At 40.6% G+C, this 23900-nt stretch overlaps 1 protein-coding gene across 1 annotated transcript in view; it reads left to right on the plus strand.

Annotated features, from left to right (window-relative positions):
• The window catches only part of LOC146324750 (uncharacterized), a 57464-nt gene that overhangs the window by 6794 nt on the left and 26770 nt on the right, over positions 1 to 23900 (plus strand). Inside the window, exons 6-11 of the mRNA XM_084719928.1 lie at positions 1192 to 1380; positions 2551 to 3226; positions 3561 to 3723; positions 13414 to 13525; positions 19769 to 19859; positions 22766 to 22852. Of these exons, the coding sequence (XP_084576054.1) occupies positions 1192 to 1380; positions 2551 to 3226; positions 3561 to 3723; positions 13414 to 13525; positions 19769 to 19859; positions 22766 to 22852 (1318 nt within the window). The remainder of the gene's footprint in view (positions 1 to 1191; positions 1381 to 2550; positions 3227 to 3560; positions 3724 to 13413; positions 13526 to 19768; positions 19860 to 22765; positions 22853 to 23900) is intronic.

The following is a 23900-nucleotide window of genomic DNA, read 5'->3' on the forward strand; positions in this document are numbered from 1 at the left end:
AAAATTACATTTACTCCTCCCGCATCATTAAACATGACCAAATCTATGAATATGCAACAGATTTAACCACAACTTAAATTATATGGTGACAATCATGCTTGTGTGTACACGTCTTGAACTCATATTTAGAGTGACCACAGAGCAACTTCCGTCCTTCAGAAGTGTGAAAAACATTTTCTTGCTTCAAACTCTGCACATACATCATTCTGCACAGTGAAGCTCAGACATCTAAGTGAAGTAAAACTAAGTAAAACACTTTTTTGAGCAGAATGAGACTTTAAGAAAACTCAGAACGTAAATATGTGTAGTGAAAATTATTGATTTTTTTTTGTATCCTCTTCATGCACACTATTGTCACATGCAATGCAAAGCTGTAAAACATTACATTTTTGGAAATAGATTAATTTGCTTTCTTGATGAAAGTTGATGAGATTGATACCAAGTTAAACCCAGCAGTTAGCTCAGTTTTGCACAAACACTGCAGCTGCTATCTGCTTCTGGTTGTGATTCACGATCCTCATCACTGTGCCATAATTCACTTCCCATGACAATAATGTGTTGATTGGAGAGCTTTAGAGGTGCTAACAGGCAGATATTCCTAGCCAGAGAAGCTGTTTCCCCCTGTTTCCAGAACTTGTGCTAAGCTAACCATCTCTTGGCTGTAGCTTCATGTTTAGCTAAAGGACCAGAGGTGCAATTTGAGCTTTAAGGCTGGGGGTTGGGGGGAAACTTTGCAATGTAATGTGCACAACAGAGGCTCCTTTTACATGAAAATTAATAATTAATAGGAGACCAGCAGGAGCATTTTCATATCCAGACTCATATGCCCAATGTGTGATGGAACATTGTGAGAATTACCTTAAAACCAAACAAACACTGCAAAAGAACCAGAGTTACAAAATTAATTTACCCTTTGTATCTATTAAAATAGAGCAAGGTATTACAAGATATAAGTAGCTTTGTGTTATAAAAAATATACAAGTAGTCCCCGACAAAATTCAATACAGAAATGCCAAACGAGGTTTAAAATAATTTAGAAACAACGTCCCCATCACATTATTATTCCACCCGTTGTCAAATTTGCAACACCAGTATACAACATTCACTATATACTACATATTAAATACAGATGGTACGTAGCCCCGTCGTTGTGGCTTCACTACCCATGACTCCCTCTCCACTTTGTTCCAGATATAAGGTCCGGCTCCACCCGGGGCAGCTCACACTGGTCCCCTTCAAGCAACGGGTTCCCACTGATGGCGAGGTGACGTCCTTGGCGCCCGTGTCCACCGTGATTCACCTGTCAGATGGTGACACCAGCGTGCAAAAGCCTCCCAGCCCCGACACTTTCACTCTGATCACCCACAAAAACGAGTACCAGTGAGTGAGGATGATTAAAAAGTGGAAATAATCACAACAACCAGCAGCTAATGGACTCTGCCTATCACATCAGCTGTGTTTCTTTTCAGATTTATTTACAGCCTCTTAACAGTGTGTAATTTCAGTTAGCAGCCTTTTTTTCTTTTTTTGCAATGGATTGATTATTATTGTATCAGCGATGATTAGGGTTGCATATCATTTGTGTCTTTTCCAGTGCTAAAACAATACATTTAAAACCCCCACAAGGGGTGGAGAGCCCCTCTGGTGCCCCAAGTCCATAAGAATGCAGCAAAGGTGCCCCTATGGTACATAAAACATTATAATGCCGTCTAGAGGGGACCAATGTCCACGATAACATGATAAATTCCTCTCAAGGGTGCCCTTCCAGTGGATACGACATGATAATGCCTTTCCAGTGGAGAAAATGTGGTAAAGTGCCTTCTAAAGTGCCCTGCGGGTTTTGTTTTTTGTTTGAGCCAACCATACACCCCAAACTGGGGTTGGTCTGGTCTGTACTGGTCATATACGAACCCATTACCCAGCCCTTGTTGTGGTGCAGCATTTGAGTGATAATGTCATAAACTTCCTCCGGTATTAATTACAAGTTTAGGAAGTTTAGTTAAGTTGATTTATTGCAGGTTTCAGTTGCTGTCTCATCATACACTTCCCCTAACAATAACGTGTTGATTGGAGAACTTTAGAGGTGCTAACTGGAAGATATTCCTAGCCAGGCTGGCTGTTTCCACCTGTTTCCAGACAAAGTTTGTGCTAAGCTAACCATCTCTTGGCTGTAGCGTCATATTTAGCTAAAGGAGCAGAGGTGCAGTTTGAGCTTTATGGTTGGGGGTTGGGAGAAAAGCATACAATGTAATGTGCACAACAGAGGCTCCGTTTACATGAAAATAGGAGACCAGCAGGAACATTTTCATATCCAGACTAATATGCCCAATGTGTGATGGAACATTGTGAGAATTCAGTCAGAGTTTTATTGGTGAGAATGGGGGGGCAGGGGTTGGTCCGGTCAGTACTGGTCGTAAAGGAACCTGGTACCCAACCCTTGTTATGATGCAGCATTTAAGTGATAATGTCATAAATTTCCTGGAGTGCTAATTACAAGACTTATCTCAGCTGATGAGGGATGTTTAGTTAAGTTCTGTTGATTTATTGCAGGTTTCGGGTGCCTGTGCCAGAACAAACAACTGACCCCGGGGCAGTCAAAACTGAGCGAGATGCTTGGCTCCAGGCCATTGACAGACTGTGTCGGGACTGGAAGAGGAAGTCCATGGGTGAACACATGTTTGTGGAGACACTGGGTCTGCGACATATCAGCATCACCGAAGAAGATGAGGATGCTGACACAGATCTCGAGCCGAGCGATGGATTCGGTGGTGGAGATGCGAGTCTCATTTACCCTCCGGTTGATTATGAAAACGCAGAGCCAACTTCTGGTGGTGGAGGTCAACCATCAGCTGGGGACACTGGTCAAAGTTCTCCCACACCTGGTGACACAAAGCCCGTTCCTAAACCCCGCATCGGAAAGACTGCCGCTCAAGTTATCGGGCCTGATATTTCGCCTCCCATCCCGCCGCCGCTGCCCTCTCCTGGTGTTGTTGTCCTACCCACACCCACCTCCCCTCCACCCTTGCCTGCTCACGCTGCCCTCACACCCTCTCCCACAGACCCACAGTCTCCTACCCACAAATCAGCTGTGAAAGTGCCTCCACCCCCGGTAATCCCAGTCCCCCCAAACATCCCACCACCCCCACCTTTACCCTTCAAACTGGGGACAAATTCAACAAAACCACGCACTAAGGCTTTCCACTGGGACCTCGTCAGCTCAGAGAAGGTAACACTGTCACTTGTCAGGTAAAACTTCATTCATCAGAGGACACTAAATTGCCATTTGTTCACAGTTAAAATATAAATCTCACAAAGCCTCTCATTAGTGTGAATTATTCATATTTAAAAGCAGCATTTTTATTTCTTTTAGCAAACACATGAAGGTCAGCTTCAGCTTGGTTTCACTTCATTATTCCTCATTGCATCATTGTTGGGAATTATTCTTTGTTTTTGTCTGTCAGTTATTGCTTCCCCAGTGTTGTTGCTCTTTTGTAATGTTAACATTGATTTCCTCATAAAATGGAGTTGTCTCAGCCCTGAATTAATTTGTTTCTTGGCAGATTGCAAAATCATTTTGGATACAAGAAAGCAGCAGGAGGATTGAAATCGACACATCGCGCTTATATGAGCAATTTGCTGTTAAAGATCTGGGGACGTTCGGTGCGCCTGAGCCGAGTAATACCCAGCACATTATGCTCAACGAGAAGATTGCACACAACTTCAGTGAGTAGCTTGACAATGAATGTGTTTCTGAGAGTTGTTGTGAAGTAGTTTATAAATAGAGCTGCAACAATTATTGAGTAGTTGTCAACTATTAAAGGAGCGATATGTAGCAACTATGCGTCCAAAAATGAGAATGCAGCCCGAATAATGAGTTAGAGCCACAGGCTGTATATTAAAAAGGTTGGATCCCTATTCAATGCACAATCTATGGTTGAAGCGACTTGTTTCCCCCTGCCCCTTCCTCTCCAGATGCAAAGAGGCTCATGCAGACTGCAGCAGCACAAGATGAGCAAAATAATGTAATTTGATAATAACAAGCAATGATGAGTCCTGCACTGTAAGTTGATCAGTCAGTTTTCTGTCAATGTAAAGCGAGACCCGTTGTCCTGACAACTAAAGCCCACTGCTCTGAAAATACACACTCTGGAGTTTGAGTTCAGCGACTGCCTGTCTCACCACCTGCCAAACTCCATTAACATTTTGCTTAATTTAAGCGTTATGAACAGCTACTCCTTTTAAAAGATAACAAATGATTTCTTCCGACTCACAACGAGACACTAACTCATCCAGCAAACATTCAGCATTATTTTTTAATATTATTAAGGCGAAATTCTTATTCCATCCCAGAATAAAAATTTCAGAGGGGAGCAATGCAGCTGTTATCAAGGAAACCATAATTTCAATTTAGCATGTTTCCTTAATCTCAGATGACATATCATGATCACTTTATGATAAATTACAATAAATATATTACGCATTTCTCCTTTAAATTAATTACCAACTGTTTTGATAATAAATTAATCAGTTTGAGTAATTGTTCTTTAGAAAAAAAGGTCAAAGTTTTCTGATTTTAGCAGTTTAAATGTGAATATTTTCTGAATATCTGAACTGAATAACTTTGGGTTGTGGACAAAACACATTTGAGAACACATATCTTGAGCTTTGAGAAACACTGATCGACATCTGACATTTTATAGACCAAACAACCAAATGATTCATTGAGAAAATACTTCACAGTTTGATCAACAATGAACATAATTGGTAGTTGCGAGCCCAGCTCATAAATATTGTCCACTGCAGCAGTGGAAATTGGATTTTACCAACACAATATCATTTCCACGTCGTAATGAAAAGGCATTCATCTGGATTAAGTTGAATAAAGGAGCTCATTCCCTCTGTGAATTGGAAGTTGTGGTGTAAAATCGTCCCTCTCTTTCCACAGCCACCAGAGGGAAGCACCGCAGAAAGAGTAGCAGAATCTCTGCAGAAGCGGTGTTAATGTCAGCCTCTTTAATTTTCATAAATTAGACTTTAACTGCCCAATTAAGAGGAAGCTGACCTGATAACTCTTTTAGGGAGGGCCTATAAACGCTGCCATTTTGCTCTTTTTTAAAACGACGGCCGAGGCTGTAATGATGCCACAGTGGCTGTAAAGCAGATAGATGGATGTTCCTCCTATGCGTCTGCAGGGGGCAGTGTGTCACCAATCCTGCAGAACCATAACTGCCCATGCAATCTGCAGAGCTATTGTTGAGTGGAACATATTCTATATCTCATCTAATGACTTTTCACTTTTGATTAACTGAGTGTACGTGGTTTGTATATTTCAAGAGCTGAGCCAGGGGAGAACATTTCAGAAGCCTCCTCCAAAAGGCGCCGACACTGTGATGCAGCGATACAGATGTGGCAGTGGTGGTGGGCTGCTAAATGGAATCAGTGTGAGTGTGCGGACTGGCGACATAATTAGAGTTCACGTGGTCATAAAATATGGATGGGGGATCTGAGCGACAACGACAGCGATTTCCTGTCTTGATACAGAATACTCCAGCGCTCAGGAGTTTGTGCTCCTCCCTGACCTGGAAACTTTGGTTGTGTCAGGAGCAGGAGCTGAATGATGACAGCCTGCAGGCAACCCGAGGCCATGCATCTTTCCTGCTGCAAGCTTTAGAAAAATTTAGACATTTGAAGAACAAGGGAAAAATCTCTGTCATGCGGTTTCTCCTACTTTGGCCCTGTTAATACCAATACAGAAAATGGCATTTCAGCAGAGGCAGAGAAAGAATTCAAATTCTTTACTTGATTAAGTACCAATACTGCAATATAAAAATATATGTTACAAGTCCTGAACTGAAAACGTCACTTAAATAAAAGTATAGCAGTAAGTTTTTCCAGCAATTTGCATTTAAACTATTGAAAGTAAAAGTTTTCATAATCCAGAGAAATGGCAGCTGTGCATGCTGTACTATGACATGTTGTTATTACTAATGTTTAAGCAGCTTTTTATGGCTGCTTGAACTGTAATCGGATAGTTTAGTGTACACATGCAACACTCATATTTTACAGTCTCTTATCTGTTTGAATGTAAAATCTATTCTACTTGTAAAACAAGATTAGGGGGGTAAATGTAACTGGCGGTGTGTATCACCATGCGCGTTGTGTTTTGATGAAGAGGCCCAGGCCAGGATATCTTCGGAGGTGATCTTCGTTTATTCTGACAAATGAGGTAAATAACAAAATCCTCCAGCGAATCGTGATCATAATAACAAAGGGGCAGGAGATTGTTGCATTAAAATACATTAAGATACAGAAAACACACCTGACCAACAGTGTTTGGGGACATTGCTTTTAAAAGTAACTCATTACATTACAAGATTACTGCTATTAAAAAGTAGCTTGTTACATTACAGTGTTACCTGCAGAGAAAAGTAACTCATTAGAGCACTTTTGTTTTACCAAAAATGAAAACCACTTTCCTTGTGCATGTTGGAACTTTAGCCTACAGTACATCTTGTTTCAACATGCATCTAATGAACCAGTTAGCTTCTCAAAACACATTCCTATACAAACTGTAAAAGAGCACAGGCTTTTCGACTCACATAAACTCATCCAACCAACTTTTTCTGCAGTTTGTGCACGAGACTTCCAAAGCTGAAAAGCCTCTCCACAGGAACACCAGTCTGGATCGTGTTGGAGGACTGGTTTGAAGAAAGTTTTAATCATGGGGAATTTGTTAGACATCCATCTTGAAACACGATGCAATTTTAGTGAAACTGTCTGTTCTCTGTCTCGAATGCAAAAAATCACCCTCAGAGTCTCCTCTGAGTGGAGTTTCTGTTACTTGTTACAAAAAAAAAGTAATCTAAGTACTCCAATGTGTTATTCTGTAACGCATCACCTCTAACACTGCTGATCAAAGAGGTAACAGAATCCTCTGGTCAATCGTAAACATGTAAATTGAGCCTCTGCACAAATTAAATGACACAGGAATATATGAGCACACTGCACAAAAGGTTTAAGTTAGCAAGTAAACGTCCACTAAACGTTCAATGCTACATATTACAAATATATATATTTGACTTTCTTAGAGTTGCAGCGACTAATCGATTATTGAATTAATCACCATTAATTTGATCATCTTTTTACTGGTTTGAGCCTTTTTTTTTGAAGAAAAAAGCCAGAACTGTCTGATTTCAGCCTCTTAAATGTGAATACTTTCTGGGTTTTCTTTTATGCCTTTATGACAGTAAACTAAATATTTCTGGGTCGTGGACAAAACAAGACATTTGAGGACAATTTTCTGACATTTTATGGATCAAACAACTGATCAATTAATTGAGAACATAATTGAAAGATTAATCAACTATGAAAATAATTGCTAGTTGCAGCCGTAGACTCTGTTTCACATTACGGCTGCAGAACTGACTCTGTTAAAACACTTTCCTCTGAGTTGTAGTGGAATATAACTAAGTAGCGTAAACTGCTGATAATCAAGAAAAGTATAACAGTCGACAAGTTAGATTATATCACTGCATTTGCATTTTAGCTTTTGATCCACACTATATTATAAACAACTAAAAAAACAATAAATACGATTTCTTTGTAATAAAAACATAATCAGACCAAAGGCGATTTTCTGCCTGTTTACATTTTAAAATAACAGGAACTCCTCCAGGATTCAGCTCTTATTGGAAGCCATATATGAAAAAAAAAATATGTTAATAGGACGCCTCTCTCTCTCTCTCTCTCTGGCATCCTAGAGACACAGACACGCACACACTCACACACACCCTCCTTGCGCTTGTTTGCATGTTTATCACCACAAACCTGCCTAAATTTGTGCTGTTTATTCAGCTCATATCTCATTCTTTGCCACACTATTTATTCATCTGATCCCATTACACCGTGAGCCAGTGTGCATGTGAAATCTTGCATTGTTTTTACAACAGCAGCTCAGCAGACAGTCCGACGACACCTCAGATCAGATAATATGAGAAACAAGCATGTGATCAATAATTAACGAATAAACTCAGACCTGTTAATTAGCATCGGGTATAAAACTGGCACCCCGACTGTATCCACTGCGGCTTTAAAAACATTATGTTGTTTGCAGCTACGCGCTGAGGCAGATGGAGTTAGACAGCTTGAGCAGGTGGTTGCATTACTGTTGTACTGCGGTTTTGAGTGGTTTCCTCTGGTAATCAACATGATCCTTGTGGGCAAGTGAGAGCATCAGCTGCATCATCAGTCCATAGGAAAACGCTGTAATGATCCATGTACTTATTTATAGTATTCTAAGTGCTCCACACGAATCCAAAAGACCTCTGACAACAAGAATGTAGCTCATATTGATTTTTCTGATTGCATTCTTTAGAGGAATACCTACAGAGCAGATGAGATACAGAGATGCAAAGTGTGTATGTGGATGTGTGTGTGTGTGTGTGTGTGTGTGTGTGTGTGTGTGTGTGTGTGTGTGTGTGTGTGTGTGTGGATTTTGTAATAGCCGTAACTGGCTCTTCTCTGCACGCCACCACAACATTTAAATCAGTTTAAATTTTAATAGGGTCTGATTAAATAAAATGTCTTCATGCAGACTGGCTTCTGCAATATGTTTGAGTCACTCGCCACCTTTGATGAGTCAGTGGTAGAAGATGTATTCTGATCCTTATATTAAAGGTCCGGTGTGTAAGATTTGTTAACAGAAATGGAATAGTATTTATAAGTATATTCTAATTAGTGTATAATCACCTGAAAGCCAGAATTGTGGTTTTTTTCCCCAAACTTAGAATGAACCCTTTATAACTACAGTCTTCTTCCACAGAGGCCGCCAAGCAGAATAACAATACAAAGAACAAAACATCTAATTAGGAGAGAGAAAGAAGTGAAAGAAAAAAGACAATAGAATAAATAAATTAATAAATAAAAAATCAACAAATCTAAAATAAAGAGCTCCTTGCCATGTTTCTACAGGGGCCTGGAACGGACAAATCAAACACTGATTCTAGATACAGTCTTGCGCATGTTTCACGACCACCGTGGTTTGTAAGGGGAGGGTGAGGCGAGGTGTTATCTTTTTTTAAGACGTGTAAAAGTTCATGAGTGGGGTATTTACTGACATACTTTATGTCGTCGAGCAAAACGTGAAAATCTCTTCAGCTTGTGTCTCTTCAGCTTGTGTAAAAAGATCAAGAAAATAAAACTATTTATATGGTTTTGCTCGCATAAAAAACAACCTTTGAAAAAAAGGTATTAGACGAAGTACTTCATTGGTATCTTAACATATCAGGTATCATTTTAAACCCTACACTGGACTGGATTTTCATTCCTGCCCATCCCACTCCCACAAAGACACTCCTGTCTCATTGCTATCCCATGACAGAGCTAAAGAAAAAATCAAACTCCCAGTCCCAGAAGAATGATTCTCATCTTGTTCCCATTAATCCACAGTCCACATGTTTTTATATATACATATAAAAACTGACTGCTGTTATTATGATTCCCGCTCCTGCCTGCTGCTGCTGACTTTCTTCCTGTCACGTCCCGCTCCTGTGATGACTAGAGAAATTGCCTGCCATTCCCATGGGAATTCCACAGGAATCCCGTGTCCCGCGGGGTTCCCCAAAAAGAATGTCAGCCTCTAATACTGATGCGTCAGTGCATGAGCAGCATTTTACTACCGTGGCTGGTCGAAGTGGAGCTTTCTGAAGCACATACCGAATGCACCCTTCCAATCTGGCGGTCTATTTCAAAATGCAAAAACCTCCCATCTCTCCCTCTGCCTGAGTGCCACAGCTGCCTCGCGTCAGTATCGCTGCCCGTCCTTTCAGCCCCGCCACCACCCCAGCATTCACCTGCAGGCTCCGACGGGGGTTCGAGATATTTGCTCATCACTCCTCAATATCTCTATGTAAACATAATCTGCAGGGAGCGATGAAGTCGGAGCCTGGATGCCAAACTATGTTCTGCAGCTGCAATAAACATTTTAAGAGAGTTGTTGTACTGAGCAGTTAAATTGTGTAGTCCAGTTGTTCAAAACCAAGTGGTCACAATGTAAATCTAAGGGGTCATCAGATGATTAATGAGGCAGGAATGAAGAGAAAACTAATTTCTGCTACACAAATTTATTTCCCCTTTTTCTAATCTTTGCTGTTTTTGTGAAATGTGGTGATTTTTTTCTTCTGTGGGCTTCAAACAGCAGGATGAAACTTTGCGCAGTTTTAGAGGAGAAATGTATCTTTGCTGGAACTAGTGAAGATAATTGTAGTGGATTAGAAAAAAAAAACCCAATATGTTCCCTCTTAAAATGTTGTGGAGATGAAGTATAAAGCAGCATGAAATGTTAAACTCTTCCCACCACTGTGTGAGATCCATTGTGGTTTTGTGTGATCACAGTACGTTGCTGTTTAGAATGCGTGTCCGACTAATGGTTATTTACCTTGAGAGCCCCTGCGCACGCTGCCTATTTAATGACTGCAAATGTCGCACTCCTAATTAAAAGTACACCTGTGGCTGCCTGCGCCCAGTGGGATACGCTCTCCATCCATGCTCTCATTTGCCGGGGCAGTGCCCAGTTCGCCTGAGTGCCAATCAACAAAGGGCTCGATTTGCACTTGTGCGTTCTTTCAGGCCGGGAACCTAAGCCTCGCTCTTGAGGACACTAGTAGTGCTCAGCATCATTTGGATGTTTGATGTTGTGATTCCTCATTTGAAAATGTGACACGACAGCCTCTGTTGGTCCTGGTGAGGGAATTACTGTCTCAGGTCTTTAATGTCAAGGATTTAGAGACGTGTTGATTAGAGCTTTGTACCTCCAGAATGCTTCTCATTTAAGATGATTATTTTATTCACTTTGTCATGAGTAGACTTTCAATCAGTTTGATGATTTGGATTCAGTAATAGATCAGACTGACCCCTATTCTGGAAGTCAAAAGAACAATTTCTCAGCTTTGTTCCTGAGAGCGAGATAAGAAGATCAAAACCACTCTCATGTCTGTCTGTTCAGCATGAAGCTGCAACCTGTTAGCATAGCTTAGCTTAGCATAAGAGTGGAGACAGGGAGAAAGAGCTAGCCTTGTTCTGTCTGAGGCTTTGTTTTAATCGATACAAAACCCAGCATGTAAAAACAGTAAGATCTGTTTTATAGAGAGTCACCTGCTGGAACAGTTTCATCAGCTTTATGGCTGAGCAACACTTTTTCACTCCCAACTCGCCAAATATGGCAGCCCAGTCAGTGGACATACGCCAAGGCCATAGGATTGAGTGAGGACGGTAGCGTCATGTCCCCATCAATATCCAGGGACAATCGAATCGTCCCTGACAATAATTCTGATCAAAAAGAAAGCTTGATGCTAACACATAATGGTAAATCCAATTAATGCACTAATGGAAATTTGCGTTGCGATCGCATTAATAACATCTTAACAAATGGATCCATTTTGATCACATGCTTAATATAAAATGATGTGTACAATTTAGGGGGATCTGTTGGCAGAATATGGTGAAAACTGAATGTAATATTCGTAAGTATTTTTTATTCATGTCACCACCTGAAAATAAGAATTGCTGTCTTTTCATTAGTTCAGAATGAGTTGTTTATATCTACTGTTGAAAAATTACATAAGGTCAAAAAGGTGAATACATATACAGAGGTGAAACAATAATACAAAAAACAAAACATCTAATTATGAGAGAAAACCATAGTTTCTGAGGGAAGGGGTAGACGAGATACTTGCAACATGCCCGCTCACCGCTAGGCCTGCTAGTAAATGGCCTAAAATCTTATCTGTCATCTTATTATTCTTGTGGCACTAGCTTGCCGAGCAGGAACAGCTAAACGCAGCAGTTCACTTCAAAAACTATTTTATTTACTGCTTTTATATGCAAAATAATAATGATGCTGCTGAAATAAAACCGAGAAACATTGACTCAAATTACTTGCAGCAATATGACTCATGATATACAATCTTTAGTAGCGTATGATTCACCTTTTTTTTTCCCATCATCTACTGTTAAATAAACAAATCACAATAAATTGTAATACTGAATCACAATACTTGGAGAATCACAATACATCCAAGTATCATGATAATATCAAGTGTCAAGGAGACATGAGTGGGAAGGAGAAATATACACAAATCTAGTATCCTGTATTTGAATTTATTCCATGCTGTAATCTCAGTCAGCGCTCCTCTGGCAGCAGAACAGTGTCTCTCCCTCCTTGTGCAGGAGACTGACAGCTTTTATTATGCTTATGGGGACACTCTGTGTCAGGCAACAGAGGAACAGCCACAGAACTACACAGAGGTAGAAGAAGGTGGGGCAGAATATACTGTAGCTGCAGCAGATGTTCCCATATTACAGCAGTTGCAGCTGTGACTGTTGTCCCCACCAACCTTGTCCTATGCATCAAACGCTTTAGGTACGCCCTCTAGTGTCAGTTTTGCATGCACAGGCTGCCACGGTCAAGTTAACAATAACAAATAATGCAGTATCTGGGTAGACTTTCAAATTAAAGGCACAAAAACTCCATATGCAGATGCTCTAACTCTCTATACTACATCACTTGACTTTAACAGCACATCAAAACACAACGCTAGAGGGGCGCCTCCAGAAATGGCGCTGAAGGGGACAGCGTCATGTTTTGAAACACAGGTGCACTGACTAAACTGTCGTATTTGACACACTGGGGGAGAGAGCGAGTCTTGACCTTGAATCGTTTTCACATTTTGGTTTTTGATCAGATTAAATTAGATATAACGTGTTAATTAGTGCTGGCTGCAGTTAAGCTGTTTATCCATTTTCAGTCCTTATGCTAAGCTAAGCTAATGTCTCCTGGCTGTAGCTTTGCCAGACAGTGGCAGATCCTGTCGTCTAAACAAGACAATGTATTTCACAAAATGGGAGAGTATTCCTTTTCATGTCTTGCACAGTGTTTTCAGCATTTAAAATGAATTTGCTGCAGTGGAGAATAAAAGGCAGGAAAAGTTTTGACCACCAGTCGGCTGACAGTCTCACAACTTAATAAAAGAAAGTTGGATCCAACACTTCCAAATCAATGCCTGAGCGTCTGACTGGCTCAAGCATCTCAACTGCATTTTGTAAAATTCATCATGTATTTTACATACATGTCTAAAATTCCTGAAGCAGCCTCCTAATGAATGCCGCTCACAGCTCCTGAATTATGCAGAGGCATTTTCTGTAAAACAAAAAAAATCACATCAGCTTTGACTTGATAGAATGCAAATTTGTGCATTTCCCTTAGGCATTTGGGGGAAAGTAATTAAGCAAAGGACCCTTTGTCTTCAGAATGCTTTTTGAGTCATTTCATCGCAGGATAAGAAGACTATCTGTCAAGAGGAAAGCTTTCATGTACTATTGAGTGTGTTGACTTTTTCTAATCTATTGTTCTTCTAGACATTTTCCTCAAAAGTTTTCCAGTGCAACCAGGAGAGCTGAAGGACAAACTGTTCATCATTAATGAGGAAGATGGAGGCTTGTCTGATGAGCACATCACCTCTCTCAGGAGGTATGAATTTGTGCCAAAAAATGCTGATTTGTATTCATTCCTTATGGTGTCACAACTGAAGCTGAGAGGTGAATGACTTTTTGTGCCTGAGTCCATGAGAGGTTGATGTGTGTTTTCACAGGCAGAGGCAAAACCTTTAGAAACTGAGGCCAACAGTCCAGACTTCTAGACACCTGTGTCACAATTGACAAGAGCTGCAAGACTAGTTGATTAAAGGAGAAATCTGCAATATATTTACTGTAATAAATCAAAAAATGGCCATGACGTGCCATCAGAGATCTAAGAAACATGTTAAGTTGAAATACTCACTTCTCTGACAACAACACTGCAGCCATTCCAGCCCAGAATAACTGTTTCTGTTTGCCCACTTCACATTAATTAGAGGTCAAATCAATGCTGAATGCTCGCTGAATGATTAAGTGTCTGTTTATGAGTCTTAAGAAATCATTAATGATCTTGAGGAAGGAGTAGATGTTTATAACGGTTAAATCATGCAATATGTTAATGGAGTCTGGCAGACAGTGAGACAGGCGATCAGTGAATCTCCAGAATTTTCAGAGCAGTGGGTTTAACTGACAGTATAGGACTCGCCCTCGCTTGCTGTTGTCAATTTCCGATGTTGTGCTCATCTTGCGCTCCTGCAGTGTTTCTGCAGCCAGCCCAAGCTTCCCCTCAGGTCTGGGGAGGAGTGAGATGGGGGGAAAACTCACTTCAACCATAGATTGTATATTAAATAGGATTTCAGCCTCTTTAATATACAGTTCATGGCTCCAATTTGCTATCTGGACTGCAGTACTCATTTTGCATGCACAATTGCCACATTTTGCTCCTTTAATTGATAAGTTGTCCACTATTAAATTAATCACCAAGTATTTTGATAATCAATTAATCATGTTGAGTCAAAGAGAATTTGTTAATGTCAAAATTCTCTGATTTCAGCGTCTCAAATGCAAATGTTTTCTGGTTTCTTAAGTCCCCTATGACAGTAAACTGAATTTCTTGACAAAAGAAGATATATGAGGATGCCAGTTTGGGCTTTGAAAAACAGTCATCAACATTTTGCACAGTTTTGTGGACCAAACAGATACTCAATTAATCAAAAAAGTGATTAACAGATTAAAGGTGCAATCTGTAAGAATTGCACTCCTTTATCATATACAGTCTCGAGTTGTTTTTTTTCCCGCCCCCTTATCTCCAGAGTCAAAGAAGCTCAGCCGGGCTGCAGGAGCACAAGCTGAGTGTAACGTTACACTTTGACAATAAAAAGTGATGTTAAGTCCTACAATGTAAGTTGATCAGCTGTTTATAACTGTCAGCTGTCTGTCAATATAAAGCTACACCTGAAAACAAAAGCTCACTGCTCTGAAAATTCACACTCCGGAGCTGAATGACTTCAGCCTTCTGTCTGCCTACCAGACTCCATTAACATACTGCTCAATTTAACCATTATAAACATCCACTCCTTCAAAAAGATAATACTTTTTTTTAAACCTCTCATAAAGAAACACTCACTCATTTGGCGAACATTCAGCATTACTTTGAACTCAAAAATAGACACAAGTTACGGGCTAAAACAGAATTTTCAAAGGAGGACACTGGCTGCAGCCCTGTTGTCAGAGAAGCGAGTATTTGATCTTAGCATATTTCCTTAATCTGTGATGACATATCGTGATCATTTTATCATTTATTACAGTAATTATATTACTGATTCCTCCTTTAATCGTTATTGAAAATCATTTTTAGTTGCAGCCTTACAAGTGGAGGAGGAGCGAAAAATAATGAATGTATCTGCCTCACGATTTGGATCAACTCCAAAATTTTATGCATCCTTCCTTGGCCTGTGCCACATCCTTGCACCAAGTTTCATAAAAATTGGGGCAGTAGTTTTTCCACAGTCCTGCTGACAGACAAAGAAAAAAAAAAGGGCACCAAAAACATAACCTCCTCGGCGGAGGTAACCAGCAGCTTAGCAAATCATCAAAAAGAGATGTGAGTGTACTGTGCAGTCAGGACAATGAGGAACAGGGGAAACCACAGGCAGTTCATGTGAGGAAGACACACAGTTCGCACAGCAGTGCTTCACGGTGTTCTAATACTAAAGAGCAGATGCCAGAACCTTTTACCAGAGCAGCTTACTAATAAAAGTTTTATCTTGGGTTATTTGCGGAGATGGAAACTATTGACATGCCCTCAGGAATATAAGACTGAAAGTGGGTAAAATGCTTCCTGATTTTTACTTGCAATTTACTCAGTGGCCTTGGATGCTGACCTCCTGGAAGGCGAGGGTGATCTAATGTACTGTGTGGAGGATTTTATTTATTCTATGAAAACATAATATATATTTTAATGCCCCGCGGTGTAGGCCTGAGGAATACAATCTGGAAAGAACCACTCCCAACAGGTGCTGCAATATTAATGGACAGTTCTACTCCAGTGGCACACAGCCTGGTTCATGAAAAAGTGAATGCCTTCGGTTTGAGGTCAGAACGCAGGGAAATGACAGAAGGAGGAAGTCCAATTTAAGACGAGCGGGGTTCAAACTCAGTGCGAGCAAATAAATGGCTGTTCCCATCAGCGTCTCGCTGTTTTATAGGAGCTGACGAGGACCATCAGCGCTACTTGGCTTTTAATCACTCGCCTCTCTCCGGGTCATGGGAAATCAATGTAATGGCACGGGTCCAAGAGAGGGAGTTAAAGAACATCCAATGACATAAAGAGGCAAAGGTCAAAATGGGAAAGCATTTGTGACAGAAAAAGAAAAACATCCCCAGTTTTTACATAAATTTTTAAAATAAATCTATAGGTCTGTGTTTGTTCCTGCTGAAAAAAGGACAGGTATTTTGCACGTGGAATCATTTATATTTTATTGGATTTTAAAGAAATAAATGACGTATTTAAACAAACATATGAGGAAAACAACCTCTTAAGATGTTTAGATGTATCAGTTGCCTATATCTATATTTCGCACAATTGTAACCAGAGATTACCTTCAGTGCATGAGCCAAAGTCCAACTTTGCATGCAGGTGAAACACCACTGTTTACCTTTAAAGGTCCAGTTTCTAACATATAAAGTGATTTACTGGCAGGATATTTTTATGGTATAAATGGAATATAATACTCAGGTATGTTTTTATCTAAGCAAGATCACAAAAGTAAAAGTCAATGTCATCTAAAGTTTGAAGTTACAGAACATTACATGTGACTTACATAATGTAATTTACTTATTTCAAACCAAACCATGATCTTGTCCTAAACCTAACCAAGAAGTTTTGTTGCCGAAACCTAACCAAACTTTTCGCAAACAGTTTCACAAAGTTAACCATGTATTTATTTTTGTTACCGTGATGACACGGGGTCTAGTTTTGCAGACCTGCACAGAAGTGACAGTGTCAAACCCCACATGCCACAACTTGACCTGGACCCGTGATCAAACACACTCACACAGTCCCACGCTTGTGTTCTCGGTTGGCCCAGCAACTGTCCTCCAGCAGCTGTCGATGTGTTTCCATAGTGACAACAAGCCCCTGGCTCGTGGTTATCACAAGTGAATACTTTTTGGAACTTTTTACAAGCAGCAGAACCACATTATTCTCACAGTCTCTGATCACACCAGATTTCTCCCAGATGTCTGACTTGGCCTTGGATGCCGTATTGTCCACAATTTGATATTCTCCACTGGCTATTTTTACTTTTATGTCATCCATGTTACTGATCAGATAACCTACACTGTTTTCAGATCAAACAGTGGCATCCTATTATCATCATAGACTTTCACAATAAAACCCTATCAGCTGATTAGACTTGATATCAAAGCAGTTTTAAAGCTTAAAAATACTGCAAAATCATTTCTGATTTCTCCAGAGTAAAAAATATATTATTTCATTGCATGTGTTACATTATTGTTCTCACCTGCTGCCCACCTGCAATTAGTAAATTTGTACCCATATCTAAAAATTTTTAGAAATATATTTTTACCCGTTACACAACAAGGTAACCTGCAGGTGTGCAAGATTTTAACAAAGGTCACCCGACTAAGGATTGCCCCTCCACAGAATTTAATGGGAAGGACTGGTGTATCACCTGCATGCAAAATTGGACTCTGGTGTACACACTGCATACTATTTGAAAGTGTAAAGTCGAATTATGTGTATGCAGACTGAAGAGACCGGGTTGCATTATCTGTGCTACCAGCTGCAGCTGTTCACTATCATGTTCTGTGCCACTCCTCACCTTTCAATGCAACCTGACATCACATACAGATAAATACACTTTATGGTATGGATAAATACAAAATGAGACCCCCCGTGAAGTTTGATGCTGAGGTTTTCGGGGTGCCCTGTGGGTAAATGAGAGAAAGACTCCCCCGTATATCACACACTGGTTGTAGTACTGTCAGTAAAAAAAATAAATTCATAATGTGTCAAAGTTACTCAAATAAGAGCCGAGGAGGTACGTACATCTGAAATAACTCGACACATCAGATAAACTTGATACTAAAATTACACTAAATAAATAACTGCATCAGAAACACTTAAAATGCACAAGCTTTCCAAATGTATTCAAGCAGTAGAAGTCAAATCCGTAACTCCATGTACAGTGCGCTTTACAGCAGACTGTGCAGCAGACTATACATCTTCAACATGCACTCTTTCACCTTAGCAATAAAATATTCACGATGGCACCTACAGATAGCTGCTCTGGAAGGAAAGTTTCTACTTTTGAGCTTTCCTCCAGTCTTTCTGTTGAGGTTTTTCTTTTTGCGTGTATGATTATTTCAGTGTTTATTCTTAACCATGTGACTGTTTGTTTCCAGTCTGATGTGAACCCTCAAAGCAGCTATAATCAATATTTTATTATGACAATGGATCAAGTGACGATGTGTAGAGTGAAAGGGGTCATATGTTGAGGTGAACTCTGCAGCTCCTCTCACTTCTACAAGCTTAAATGTTTTTGATTAAAGTCACTGATTTGTTTTAATGGGTTCAATTTTACTGTATTGGTTCAGTAACTGGTCTCATCAGCGTTGTTTTCAGCCGCAGCAGGCAGGAGTTTTAAGCAGAAAAGCTCTGGTGCTGAGCAGGTGAGTGCAGAGTGCAGTGAGTTTACCAAACAGCAGATAGACAGCAGATAGGGTTAGCAGCTAGCTGGTGAACATAATGAAGCATTTAGCATTTATCAGTTTAAATGAACACTGTATTTAGAATATTTTCACTGCTTTACCTTGCTGTTACACAGACGTCTCTGGTGGAAAAAAACAGAAAAACCCTGTAAATCTTACCCACTGGAACTTTAATATCATTTGTCCTTATGATGTGTCAGATTTAGCCAAAGAGCTAAAGCGTCCTGGCCAGAAACAAAAGGCTCATTAGTTAGATAAGATTTCACTTACTGGCAGGATGCACTCGTGTTTAAGGTCGTTAAAGCACCTAAAATTTGTGATTTCAACAATTAAGACAAATTCAACTGATCCAATGTGAATTTGGAGTTCCACCAATCTTAGCAACCCACTGCACAAACATAAATATACATCAAGGTTTGTTATTGTTAATTATCATTATTCAATCAACTTTTGTATTTTATGATTTTGTGCTGTTTTGACTGACTCTGAGCTCCAAAGTGATCTTGCTTCTTTGTGGGAAACCCTCCCAGGTGAACTTCTTCATTTACAAATAAAACATATTTTGTTAGAATTTTTGGTAAAGTTACTTAGAAGACCAAGAACAGAGTCTGATTTTATTCCCCATGGAAAAAAAATGCCTTTGATTAATAATGAATTATACGATTATACAATTTTAACCTGCTCCCACAATTTCATTGCAAAAAATGCCTGAAAACAACACAACATGCATTATAATTTGTTTTAGAAAAGCTGCTGTGAAATCAGGCATTGTAGGCTGCAAAAATCCCCCAAAAAGCCTGCAAAATCCTGGACACTGATCAGTTTTAAATGTGACACTGGACTGATAAGATTTGACTGACAATGAGCAAACAGCGTGGTAATTGTCATTCGATTCTGGTTGGTGCCCAAAAGTATGTGATATCCATTTTTGCAACAGAGCCATGCTCATTTCAAACCAGTATGAAGCAGAAAGAAGGAAATGCAGGAATCTTTCTCGTGAAATAACCACACTTTTGGCAGAAAATAGTGCTTATGTGGGATCCCATCACAATTTCAGGGCCTTACATTATTTTAAAAACGGTAAGTGCATCTAACAGTTATATTCTGTGCTTTTATTTTAAAGGTACGTCCCCACCTTGGAAGATGTGGAAATGTACAAATCTCACAAGGGACCTGTGGCAGAACTGCATATTGTGGACCAGTACATGCTGGAGGTACAGTTTAACGATTAATATTGTAATTTCCTGTGGATTTCTCTTGTGACATCATGACCCAGGCAGAATCTAATGCAGCTCCTGCTCATGTTGCACTTTCCTTAAGATGCCTCGTCGAGCCTTCATTCACCTGCCTCCTCATTCACACACTGTGGGTGTCATGACAAGCTCTTAGCATTCATCTGGTTATCACCTACCAGCATGCCTGGCAGTCAAATGACCCGTGTGTGGTTGGCTGAAGGCTCAGGAGGGTAACAGATGAACAGCAGGATCAGCCTACAGTGCCTCTCAGGAACATTTGACACCAGAAGGGATGTCATATGTAAGAAACAGTGCGCCTATGGAAATCTCACATACTTAAGGAGGCACACGCCTTCTGTGCTAGTCTGCAGTCCACATGAATGCTACTAAATATACAACACAATCAGTCCTGTTAATTGCTGCCGACTACAGCAGGTATTCAAATATTACACTTAATAGAAACTGAAATGGCTTCAGTTGAAACTCCCATGATTAGCGGTGATTGCTCACTCTTTTAAGGGTTTTTCAGAGTCTAATGTTCTGCCATTTTCAGTCTTTTCATGCATTTTCTCCCCCAAATCCAATTAAATTATTAAAGAAAATGAAAGGGCTGACACATTTTTTTATGAATCATTGCCGTTTCACTTTTTTTTTCATCATTACTTCTTTGTATTTGGGGTGAAACGTGTCCTCTGAGATGCGCATCGGATAGTCGACCTCGGCTGCTGTCAGTATACTCTCATAAGCAAGTGAAGGAGAGCAAGCGAGCAGCAGGCTGACAGTGACAGTGCTGCTAACACAGCAGAGTAAAAGATCAGCACTCCATCTGTCAATCTGACAGTAAATGTACAGTGTGTCAGTTAAAAAACACTGCAGCCTTTTGAGATTCTGATCAATAGATGTATTAACAGATCCATGCACTGACTGCACCGTGAGATTGATCCTTCAAAATAAAATTTGTGGTGATGACGGTAATGAGGCGTCACCTAAGTGTGGTGTTGTGGTAATGCATTTATTGTCACGGCCATAGCTCAGTCCCTTTGTCTTTTTCTTTTCTTAATGCCCTCAATAATTGTCATCTCTGAGCCTCTTTGAGTCCAGTTACGTTGCCCGCTTGCCCTGCTCTGGTTCTGGTGCTCATTTCGGCATTCCAATGTGGTTCAAGGTGTAAACACACTCCCCTGGTGCTCCAATTAGCTGACAGTGCGGCTAACTCAGCTAACGGCAACTGAGTTACAGTTAGCAGCAGTTAGCGCTTACTTTACTCTTCGTCCAAAAATTTAAATCACAGAGAGTAACCAGAGGACATCAGAGAGAAAACCAGACATTTTCTCCGTAAACTATGATCCAGTTTCTCCAAAATCTGTGACACAATTGGTGTGACACCAAAGTACGAGAACAGATTGCTATTTCAAGGTAGAATAATTTAGTAGCATTTAGTAGCAGTAACATTTCACCTAATAAAATGAAGAGACTCAAACATAATCCCTCTCATCATCACTTTTGACCCACTAGAAGTGTGTGGTGGTGGTTGTAGCTGCAGAGATCCTGTTTCCTGTTGGTATTTTATCATTATATTGCTTTGCTCAGGACGCCATCCTGGGAATAAGATTCAACAATCAACTATCTTTCTGGTGCGATTACAAACACCAGCTGAAATCCTGCTTATTCTAACTTTACAGTAAAATGGTGAACACGGTTAATGGCATAATATAGTGACATCAGTATTAGCACTTTTATAGTGAACAAGCTACCATGCCGGCACAGAGCTGTTAGCACAGCTGTAGACTCTTAAGCCTTACGTTCCTGTAGACAGTTGAAAATGGTCTTATTGTGCATGTAACAGTTCTGAATAATCACTTTCCCCTCGGGGAGTCCGTGGAGGACACAAGAATGACATCTGAGTATGTGAGAACTTTCTACCATTAAAGAGGACAATCAATGCATTAGTGGTGACACATTGACCTTTTCCATGAGATGAAACAAATCCTAATCGAGCTTTGCAGGCACTACACTGTATATGAGTTCTCTGTATGTTCTTAAATCATGTTTGTGTTCACGCTTTCACTGAGAACTCTGTTCCTTTCAGCATCACTGCTTCAGCAGAAATTCAAGGAAAGAGTATACCTTTTTATATCTTAAAGTTGATAAAAATGAGTCTCTGTTTAGGGATCTGAGAAAAAGTCAGCAAAATGTCTGACAATGTGATTTCTTCAAACGCAGTGACTAATGTGTGAACACAATTTTAGCCCAGGTGGAATCAAATTATAACAGTGTTAACTTGGCATAGAATCAGTGTGATCTGTTAACCCCCCATTAGAAATTTAAAATGTGTCAGAAAATGTGACAAGACGAGGAGAACGGTGCTCAAGAGTGTGGAGGATGACACATTCTGGGACGTTTATTTTTATAAATAGCCAAATGATTGCATGGCCTTGGTTTCTAACACTAATCCTAATATCTCTCCTTAACCATCCGTCAGACCGAGTGCCCTTTGGATTTTGGGAGATGGTACCTGTGCATGAGCGAGACGGTCTGACAATGTGGAGTGATTTATTAGAGGTTAGCACCGACTCAAAGGTCGACTAGGCAGCTCAGCCAATCGTTTCAAGGTGTCAAGCCTTCAGTTTCTCTATTAAATCAGCCTGTCGACAGGCCCGCAGCGCTCCACTTTCGCCTGAGGTAATCTCGCCAAAGAACTCGGGCCGGTGAGAACGAGCTGCAGCCGTCCGGTGACTGTATCACATTGCAGCATCTCCCTGCAGCGCTGCTTTTTTCAAACAATTCTGAATAATCACATGGAAATAGGTGTGTGATGATGTGATAATTGCACTCTCTTCCGTGTACAAACTGCTCATTACACTCCCATCTTTTCCCCGCTACAGATGTGCAACATCCCCTACCTGAGCACACAACTCGACCTGCTGCTGACTCTGAGAGAGCTCCCAATCAGCATGAGCGACCTGCAGCCGGTGAGTTGACAATCACCCACAGAGTCAAATCAAAGGCCGAACAGTTTTTTTTTTTAAAGGGATAGTCTGGATTATTTGATAGATTAAGCAGCACAGAAGCAAAGCAATGTACTGCTGTGGACGGGGTCAGCAACAAAAGCTATTTTATTCATTTAAACAAGGTCCGGTTTGAGTGTACGGTATATTATAGGGCTGCACCAATACTGATACCAGCATCGGGTATCAGTCCAACACAGTGCTCATGTACTCGTACTCATAAAACTACTCAGATACCGCCACACGCGATGCCACTTCATGAATAACAGGCACTTCAACACAAGCTTTTTGTGAGAACATCTAAAGAGCCAACACGACACAGAGTTCAAGTCCTTCGCTAAAGCTTACTCTCTTTTTTTTGGTTGCGCCGTCATTATTAGCGAGAGGCTCGCTGTCCTCAACATCGACTGTAGCGACATGCCGTAAAATACTGTCAAACTTAAACTGCAGGGGAAAACAGATTAGGCCTGTGTCCCTCTTTGGCAGCTGCCTGCTGTCACAGTCTGTTACGCTCTTCTCCAGTCCCGCGGGTAATAAGCGGGCAACAACTTCTCTTTCGTCTTTATTCTCCTGTTGATCTTCACCAAAACGGCATGACGGGACAGTGCACCCCACTTCACTCCCTCAGGTTCACAGCAGGATAAACACTACTGTTGAACGTGGCACCACACTCATACCTGTCCCTGGCAGATAGGAACTAATTGGCACCTTACTTTGCCATCAGACATTTGTTGTACAAGCCAAACATCACCATCTCCAAACCAACCAAACTCCATAAGCAAAATCCGTTATTTTGTCTCACAGAGCTCACGAGTTGCTGGTCTATTCCTGCCCTGATCTGTTAGTTTGTTTGAGTTATTATGTGACTTTGGTGATTTAAAAGAATAGTTCAGATTCAGGGCGGCACGGTGGTGCAGTGGTTAGCACTGCCGCCTCACAGCAAGAAGGTCCTGAGTTCGATCCCCCAGCTCCCCGACTGGGTCAGGGCCTTTCTGTGTGGAGTTTGCATGTT

This window comes from Lutjanus erythropterus, chromosome 6 (assembly GCF_056507025.1).
Source record: "Lutjanus erythropterus isolate fLutEry1 chromosome 6, fLutEry1.hap2, whole genome shotgun sequence".
NCBI lineage: Eukaryota > Metazoa > Chordata > Actinopteri > Lutjaniformes > Lutjanidae > Lutjanus > Lutjanus erythropterus.